This window comes from Megalops cyprinoides, chromosome 4, assembly GCF_013368585.1.
Source record: "Megalops cyprinoides isolate fMegCyp1 chromosome 4, fMegCyp1.pri, whole genome shotgun sequence".
In the NCBI taxonomy this organism is placed as follows: domain Eukaryota; kingdom Metazoa; phylum Chordata; class Actinopteri; order Elopiformes; family Megalopidae; genus Megalops; species Megalops cyprinoides.
In genome coordinates this window covers 35,986,143-35,996,230 of record NC_050586.1, presented here as the reverse complement: position 1 = coordinate 35,996,230, position 10,088 = coordinate 35,986,143, and the positions used below count along the sequence as shown (strand labels likewise).

The 10,088-nt window shown below is 39.3% G+C and overlaps 1 protein-coding gene across 2 annotated transcripts in view; it reads left to right on the top strand.

The window, feature by feature from the left end:
* Positions 1–1,533: 1,533 nt before the first annotated feature.
* npr3 (natriuretic peptide receptor 3) overlaps positions 1,534–10,088 on the top strand; it is a 28,892-nt gene continuing 20,337 nt past the window's right edge. For both annotated transcript variants that reach the window (XM_036527671.1, XM_036527670.1), the window contains exon 1: positions 1,534–2,525. In XM_036527671.1, coding sequence (XP_036383564.1) covers positions 1,865–2,525 — 661 coding nt within the window. In that variant the 5' untranslated portion in view covers positions 1,534–1,864. The remainder of the gene's footprint in view (positions 2,526–10,088) is intronic.

The following is a 10,088-nucleotide window of genomic DNA, read 5'->3' as shown; positions in this document are numbered from 1 at the left end:
TAAAATACAGCAACAAGGTGTCTAATACATAAGTAGATGGTCTGTAATTGCGTAATACTCTGAATTGCTCCCACTGGGACAATTAGAACAGGATAAATGCAACAAGTTAAGATTTGTGCCATTGATTGGTCCAAAAATGATTTTTTGGTCCCAAATCATTTAACAGCTCTGAATGCAATCACTGGAGTGCATGGAGTACTGGAGTGCATATGTGTTGGTAAATTACAGAAGCCACAAAGTAAGCCCACATTTATAAGTGACGTGAATGCAAGATTGTTGCTTGTTTGGAGAAGTTGTTGGGTGAGTCATTTTAAGTCCGTCATCTTAATGAGCCATGATAACTCTGCCCAGCCATGTTCCCCTGTTATTTCAACACTTAGTTCAGTGCTGACTATTATGAGAATATGTAGGCATATTTACCTCAGTTTTCCCAGACATTAAATTGTACAACATATATAAAATTTAGACTAACAAAAAACATCTAATGTTACCTGCAGGCCTCATCAATTTCCATTGCTACAAATCACTTTGCAGCTCAATAGTTCCTCTCCAAAAATCTCCTCAAAAAGCAGGTGTGTCAGTTGTCAATGTGCATATAAAATACTTGTACTGGTTTAATGTGAACGTCTTCATTGGTAGGTCCAAAACAATAGAGCAAACAGTACCACTGACTGCTGTACTTTTGATGCTATGTTTAATTTTGACCACCAGGGGGCACTCTGCAAAAGGCTTTTTGCGAGTCATTTTTGCAAGTACCATCTCTTAGCATCAGTTTCGTGATTTATTTATTTCAGTTATATTTGTACACTGATCATATATTTGTAAATATTCTTCATATTTTTGCAACGTATGTGCACCAGGAAATTATGAATACTGAATAAGGCGGCATTCTACGTTGACCTAAAGTATTGTATTGTACACCTTAAAACTTTGTCAGCTTAATCCAAAGAGACCTTTGTAGTGCAACATCTTTACAATCAGATACAATAAAGAAACAATGACCAGTATCGAGTCATTAAAATTAATACCTACTGTACCAATTGATATCTCTTTTGCACAAACTTGCAATGGTGCTATTTATGGATTTAAAGATGCCCCAATTACTTCACTCATTTCACGTTTATGTAAAAATGTGAGCTCTACAATTAAAGTGAGTTGCAAAAGGTTTATTCCATTCATTTTGATTTTGGAAAACCTGTCCAAGCTTAGGAACAGACCATTAGCATTTCTGAAAATGAAAATCACCCTCAACAATCTGAACACGGTTATGGATTGGATTAACGCCATGCTTACATCTGTGACATGCTCTGCTTGGTTATTCTGCGGCAAAGCTCAACGCTCGAATTTGTCTGCTGTGCCAAGCTTCTGAAGGAAAGGGACTTGCTCCTCTGACCTCACTCTGAACGGCACTTGGAAAAGGTGCACTGTGTCTTTAAGAAGGAGGTGGACTGCACGAGGATGACGCAGGAATAATAATGAAAGGATGCTTCAAAATTCCTCCCCGAAGCCAGCGTGTGTGGTAGCAAGCTGGGCAGTTACCATATTTAAACAAGAGGAATAACAAGGGAAACGGGAGAATTAGTAAGGAAAACAGAAGAGATTTTTGAACAAGTTGAGAGGGTTTCAGGAGACTTAAGTGCAGGATCCCACACAACATAATTTACTGAAATCTTGAAACTTAAAAAAGGGATAACTCAATTTAAGTTTAAAGACGAGAACCTTTCTTATTTTTTAAAATTTACCTGTGATTTCTGATGAAAATATTTAAATTAGGGAACAGACAGCGAAATATAACAAAGGTCTATATTTCAAAATTTTAATTTAATCGCCAGCTCATAAAGGAGATTTGTAATTAAGTACCAATATGTCATACTTGCTGTCATGCTGTCTCTATGTTTGGCTAATTCTGTTACCTGTAAGGACAAGTGCACTGAACGAAGAAATCGAGGTACTGGTCTTCTTGCCAAAAAACAACTCCTACCTATTCTCAATTTCAAGAGTTACACCAGCTATAGAGTATGCAACGCAAACGATGAAATTGAATGGATTGCCCTATTCTGGACTCAATTTCACTGTCCACTATGAGAATTCCGATTGTGGCAATGAAGCTCTCTTCAGTCTAGTGGAGAGGTCATGCATGAAGAAGCCTGACTTGATTCTCGGTCCAGTCTGCGAGTACGCCGCGGCGCAGGTGGTCAGGATGGCATCGCACTGGAACATCCCAGTCATTTCGGCAGGTGCGTTGGCCACCGGCTTTAACCAAAAAGAGAAGGAATACTCGCATCTGACCAGAGTTGCTCCTACTTACCTGAAAATGGCGGAGACATTTTCTGCGCTGTTCCACGACTTCAGCTGGAAGAGTGCGGTTCTGATCTACGACGATGACAGGGAGGAGCGGAACTGTTACTTCACTCTAGAGGGGGTCCACAGCGTTCTCGATGCCGAGGATTACCATGTACATGTTGTTGTCATATACTCTAAAGTGGATGCCGATGAGATCATCAAGGAGACGTACGACTATGACGGTAATAAAATTATCCCTACAATAAGTTCTTAAAGTAGAGAATTACCCTGACACTAGTTATCTTGTCTTTAAAGTCTGTGGTCTTGTCCTTCTCTTGCCAAAGACAGTGCCAAGTTTCCTAAGTGTCCCTCTAGCGTGAGTAACATACTGCGATAGCGATGGACCTCGCGCGTTCCAAAGAAGCACTGCTGCACAGAGGCGAGCATGACACGCGATGTCCCTTGCGTATTTCTATAAGTTTCAAATTTAACCTTTACAAACACAGTGCAAGAAAGGCAGGCAGGTGTCAGAATGAGAAAACGTTAAAGACGATGCACTGTGAAACAGAACATGACAAACCCTCTTGGGCGCAGACATAGGTATTCAAGTGTTAAAAATGTTCTGTTGGTGTATGTCAGTCAAAATTGTGCATGTGCCGTGAGCCTTTGCTCATATTTGAGACTGTTCAGTGCACATCACTTCCAAAGCTAACCTAACGCCCTAATTCTATTCGTGATAATTCACTGCACTGTGTCTTTTGTTGAATTGACCCTTAGAACCTAGTAATGTTATGACCAATTTTGGAGTCATGGACATTTCGAACAAGCATCAAAACAAGTGCAACAGGGGGCTTAGGTTTCTATAGTTACTGAAATGACTTGCCTGCGAATGTTGGTGGACAGGTGTTTTGTCTTTATACAGGAAAATGAAACACACAGCACCCTAAGACAAATGACCAATATTTCACTTTTTTTTCTCACATTTATTACCTTGACAGATCAAAAATAATCTTGCATGGTTTACCGTTTTTTACGTGATTGCGTTTGTACCGAAGGAGTATGCAAAGAGTAGGATCCAATCCTCGGGGATTGCACACAGGACACATTTTTCAAAGCCAGGTGAACATGGAATATTTAACAAGTGTGTTTTTGGGCGTTGCTGAAACCTCCAGCACACCATTATTAATGTCTCATAATGAGAAGTCTTAAACCACTCCAATCAAACACCAGGAACTGTGAGTGAGTGGGCATGTTCCGTATCTCAGGTGTTGTTTCTTCTGAACCACGCCCCATTTGAAGCCCTCTGGCCAAAGGGCATGCTCACTTTCTGAACTCTGGGTAGTGCTGCTGCTGTTGGAAATGTTTTGGCCAATGAAAGATTTGCCTGCTGACAAAACTGAATTCTGTATCAGTATTACACCAAGCCCTCTTGTCATTCTTTCTGGTGACACACCACCTCTTCCTTGTCAACTGTTATACCTGTCAGCTGTTATCCATGGGACTTTGGAGAGACTTGGATTAGTGGCCTATCTTTTATGTGTCTGGTGGAGTTTTGTCTGTACTAGACAACAGATGCACTTCCTCCTCATGTGACTGTTGCATAATGTGGGCACTATTTTCAGAAAGGATATTATGGCATAATTGCTGTTAAGAAGTGAGAGGGAAATCAATGGTTTAATTATGTGTGAATGTCATAACCCTAATCAGTGGCACTGCTTCAGTAATTATCGCTAACCTTTAAATGTGTGGGAGTTCTCATGAGCGAGAATTATCAAATCATGAAGCCAGTGAGCACGCACATCTGCCAGAGTCAGAAGCAATGGGCCCAGGGTTGTGGGCAGTGGGTTTCCATGACGTCTGAGATAAGATAACTCACGCTACAGAGATTATTGCTTATCTTATATTTACTCAGTTGACATCACTATCTGAAGACACTTACTGCTGTGGACAGGACTGACATTGCACACACAGGGTCCAAATGAAGGTGATACAGCCCTGGTAAAATGTTTACAATGGACAAGCATGCGAAAACCTGAACCACTTAAGTAAAGGTTTACAGAAAGCAGAACCGGGGGACAATTAAGGTAGCTGCAAGAGCAAAGTCAGTGCAAATTATTCTTTATACGTAGTTGAATTAAATGAGTGCAGGAGAAGGAGAATCATTGTCAACACATCAAAGATAGAAACAGTTCCTCCATTACAGCACAGTACAGGAGAGAGCGGGATACCACCTGTACCAACAGGAAGTGGTCAGATGCTACACAGTAGCATTCTTATTTATCTGGTAACTGCACTGTAGTCCCTCTGATCAATTGGCAGTTTACTTATGAGAACTTATGATGATGAGAATCATGTGTTGTTAAGGTAATTGAAGGTTCTGGGCTGATGCAACCATTTATTAGTAACATGAAGCACTGTAAAGGAAAATATTCCTGTGGTTTTCATTATTTTAGGGAATTCTGCTGTAATAACTCATATATGGACATATGCTTGCATATAGTCTAGTGATGTCACCACAGTATCCTTGTTCAGCTGCAAACGTCCAGGTTACTGTCCTGAAACCTGGATGGTGATGTGTTATCCAAGGCACTGTTTTGAAAAGTTGACGAATGTCACATTGTGTAAAATCACATTGGGGTCACATGTAAATGAGTAAGGCTGCTGTAACACATTGATATGACTCAATTTGCAGGAAACTACGTATGTGAATGAAATTTTGCCAGTGACAGACAAATGCCAAATTGCTGTGGTGACACATACTGTATGTTCTTCAGACCCAAGCATTATCATGGTTGAGGGGATGCACATGTATGTACTCATAACTTTCAGGTACCTTTAGCAGACTTAATGTGTCTTGACAGGTGTCAGTTTAAGGTTTATATTTCATGAAACTCATCTTAAACTGATAGGAAAGAACTCTGCTGGCTTTAGGCAGAGAGAAAAAATATCTGATGGAATACACTGACATGGAAGCTTGCTTTAATTGTTTTGACAGATCATAGTGACAGATGACAAGCTAGTTGATTGCAATCCTGTGGTCATGGCAATTCCTGTGTTATAGTGACTGTATACTCTGTATTAGCATATATCATACATGCTAAACAGTTTATATCATATATGCTAAGAGTTTGAATACTGGTAACTGTAGGAATCAGTATTCTTAGCATGTGAAGCACAATATTGGTCAATGTTAGGTTTAGAAAAGGTTAAGGTTGCACATTTGATGATGTGTATGAAAAGAATGGCTTCAATCTAACTGTTTGCAGCACTTACTCTGTGGTGTTGTTACAGTAATATTCCATTCTTGGACGATGTGTGTTATTGGTGATTTACAGCTATCACCTGATGTGTGGAGATGGAGTGCACACATACCTCTGAGAATGTAAATACACCAGATGAATCACATCTGTTTTATGTTTTGCAGCAACTGAGCACTTCATATGAATGTACTTAAATAGTTCTTGGGGATGTGACCATGTATATATATATATATATATATATATATATGCACTTTCTCTATCAGTTTGTCCTTACCTGCTTCGTGGTTATAGTGTACACCTTCACTACTTCAGGCAAAGTTCCCTGATTTGCTCAATGTTGCTCAAAGTTTACATTTACATTTACATTTATTCATTTGGCAGACGCTTTTATCCAAAGCGACTTACATAGGTTACAGTTCTTTTACAGTGTATCAGAATTGTAATTAGTGATTCAAGATAAATGAAAATCGTAAAGTTCTTATAGTTAAGAAGATGAGTGCTATAGGGCTGAGTGAGGACAAACTCTGCAATTCATACAGACCAAAATGTTATCAATTATCTTTTGGCCTTAGCATTCACACTCTGTACTAGTTATTGGTAGACCAAATGTCTTTTGACATTTGTCAGTTCTGTTCTGACATGCATCAGTTCTCTACACATATAAGCATAGGTTGTGTTGTTGTTGTGCTTAAAGCCATGCAATATGTTGGCAGTCCCCATAGGTTTATTTTCCCTTGTTAGCTGAAGCTGTAGATTAATGTCAACATCAAAATCTTGAGATGATTTTTTTTTTAATTAAAATAAACACCACAAAATACTGCATGAACCTTCTTTGGTGGTGGAATATATTACCACGTCTGTTTTTATGTCACTTAATCATCTTCCAGTTGATAGTCAACACAGATTGCCTAACAGTTCTTTGTAGCCCGGAGTCATCCTTGTTAAGAGTATTGAGCAGAATAAAGGTAGAAGTGCTAGAGCAGACGTCATTGGGACCCTGTCCAACAACGCTGGCGTCTTACTTGATTCATAACCTGTTGCTGTGTCTGCGTCATTAACAGAGAGTGTTTTTATTTCAGTCTGAGCATGTAGCACGAGCCGTGGCACATCACCTTCAAATCAGCTGAGCTTTGCAGACTAAATGCAAAACATATGAATACATTTTTTGAGTGAAGGGAAATCTTACACAGCATCCAAAACAAGCAACCATTTGCATAAACCCCAAATCCCCTTTACTGTGACGAATCTATTGCATACTGCATATATAATTCTTAACAGGTAAGTCGTAGTTTCCAGTTATGAATTTTTATTACACTAATGGCAATGGTCACCACAATGAATCTTCCTGCATAATGTAGCTATGCAGATTGTCAGGGGGCATGCAAATAAAAGCATTAAAAAGTGAACAAAATTGTAAAAATGGTCTAACTGGCCAGCCCTGAACCTTATTTTATCTGTTTAGGAGGGGTGTTGCCTTATTCTTGAGCACAACTGACCCTTTAACCAATTAGGCCTTGGAAAGAAAATCTTGTCTGTGCAGTTGGTCAGTCTGCAAAGAGCAGCCCCAGGGGGCTGGACACACCCAGTTGTCTAAAGGCTCAATAAAGTTTTTGTCACAGAGGAATCCCTGCCTTCCTCGCCGCTGGACGCTCACAGCATGATGACCTTCCTCACAGTGTCAGAGGTCATGCTAAGACACCATGGTAACACCAGCACTGTGAAATCATTTACAGGTGATAAACGGATCTGAACATATCGATGCATTAAGGGGATGTGATGGGAAGCCCCAGTCTAAACAGTAAAGACAGCTATATCTATACAGAATGAAATGCTCGGGGTGGGGGCAGTGAGGGGTAGCAAAACAGCCCCCCAGAAAATAAACAGTCAAGCTTTTAGTAGAGATGCCAACCTCAATTATGTTTTCAAAAAGTAGTTTATTTGCAGTTATAGTAGCTGTTCATCGAAAGAACAAGCATTATTTTTTTGACACATGTTTCAATTACACAGAGAGAAACAGAATTTCCTTTGAACATGTTTAAACTTTCTGCCCTGAAGTGTGTCCTGTGAAAGCCAAGACCATCCCAGTAGAGTCACTGGATTCAAATTAGAGTAGATTTATAATGTACTTTGCTCTTGAAATGTATCCCAGCATTTGTAAAAGGGAAATAAAACGGCTGCTATTATCCAACAGCTCAAAAGCCTTATTTATACTTCTAGCTTCGGGCAGCGGAACGTTGATTAAGGACTTTTCTGAGTGGAGACATTTCATTTTACTCTTGTTCACTTGGCATTCGGTGCCATAGAACCAAATGCCTGGGTAAACAAGGTGACCATAAATTTTGATTTCAGTAGCGATGTTACATGTCACAACGGTATTATTTGCATATGCACTTACACTCAGCTTTTATAATGACCTGAAGGCATATAAAATGCAGTGTAACCAGCACTCTGTGTTACCCCTCGCATTCCTGAGTTCATTTGTAACTAGCATCAGTGCCCTACAGAGAGGGAAAATCCAGATTTTTGAAATATTGCTGGCTGGAGTTTTACCCCGTGGAATCGCAGGGGAGTCGACACAGGGCCTGCAGTGTGTTGTGCACTCTGTAATTAAAGGGTGCCACAGTGCAGGAGTACTGAGGTGAAGTTTGTCCCACTCAGATGAGGATATTTCAGGAGGCTTGCTACAGTGACAGAGTTGTGGGGAATGTTCCACTCTCTGAATCTTCCTATTTATGGGCCACTTCGCTATTTCAAAATATATTTGTTTGTTTGTTTATTTATTTTTAACCCTTGTGCCATGTGAAAATATTTCGTGCTCAAATGCTTGTTTTGTTCATTTTCTGAGCAACATTGAACTTTTCGACCATCATATTTGATGTGGAAATAATATGCGGGGCCATGATGTCCCACATTGGTTTGATTTGCAACTGATTACTTTTGCCATTAACTGACTAGATTATGCAGCTTGATTTAAAAAATCTTGAATATGCAATATAAATATTCACAAACTGAATATTTGATGTACTATATCAGGCATTTTTCTGCCCTGTGATTTCAAATGTCTTTTTCTTACCTCAGGTGCTTGGCAGCATATATGTTTGGTTTTCCTGAGCTCATTTGTTAGTAGGGGAATACCCGGTGTGATGATAAGGTAACTGGTTCGAAGACCTGAGTCACATAAGTATTGGAATTATTTTAAAATCCTCTTTTTAGAAAGGTATTTGACCTACAGTATGTTCAGATGTTAGTGATGCGCCCAGATACATGATGTGTGTTGCTGAACAAACAAACACAAATTGAAAATTTATACATTTATGTTTATGAAAAAATGTAACGGAGCTTTTGCCTCAGTTTACAAGTACATGAAACTCACAGCAAAGCCGTTTCAGAATAACATCAGGGTTTCAAAGACAGTGAGCAGTGATTGCAATTAGTATTGTGTGAAAGCTACATCTGGAAAATGTCAGCAATTAGCGCTGAAGTTTGAAACTGTCTTTGAAGACTCCGAAATGTAAGACAGTAAATTGCAAAGCAGTTAAAAAGTATCTGAAGATAACATATGCATTTGGGGGTTTTAGGTGGAAGAATGATTTGAAATGTAGACAGGATGTATTTGAAAATAACTCGGATACATCTGATAATGTCATTTCAAATACAACTGCCCAAATACAAAATTATGCCAGATCTGCAATACAGCCAGCTATTCTGTATCATGCAGGCAATGCTGTTGTCATATTTCGTATCTTGTCATAACAGATAACATGTTGTGGTTTCTTTTGTGGCAGTTTTAACAGTATCGACAAAGACATCATTCAGCTGATATACTGCACTTGCTAGTTAACACAGTACCGTGTGCACACGTTTGTTTGCTCAATCAGTGCTTCTTTCACTTGTTGTTAAAAAGCCTTTTCCTGACTCACTGTGTGAGCTGACTTGCCTTGTAAAGAACCAAAACCTGTGAATGCTATATATGAGCCCTAAAGAGGTACATAATGTTGTGTAGTTCAGGCTGCTGGTTGATCGTCCTAATAAGCTTAGGTGTGCATTCGAGTGGAACCAGTTAGGTAACATCATGGAACCGTTAATTTTATGCCTGTCCTTTCCTCATTGACTGTCACAGTTTTACATGAAGTGGCGTGCATAATTCGCTAAAATGACAGACAGGTCTCACGTTGTCATGGAAACCAGAGATTTTATTGTTGGCCTTCATGCTGGCTTGTTAGTTATCCTGATATATGGGGGGTGGGAGCAAGATCTATAAGAATGTAGGCACTGAAAAATTCAGATATTGCTAGGTATCTTGCAATATACTGTGACTATAACAATGGCACATCATGCATATAGTGTAAATACACATGCCACAACCATGAGAATTGAATAGGAACATTTAAAAAAAAAAAAAATCACTTGGTGGTGTGGAACACCTTGATAGCTTAATTTCCTAGTCAGCTGCAACATTTGCAATGTCTTAAGGATAGTACATAAAGAGAAGACCTGTGATGGTTCAGTGAAACTTGTGAAACAATGTAAATGAGATAATGTGCC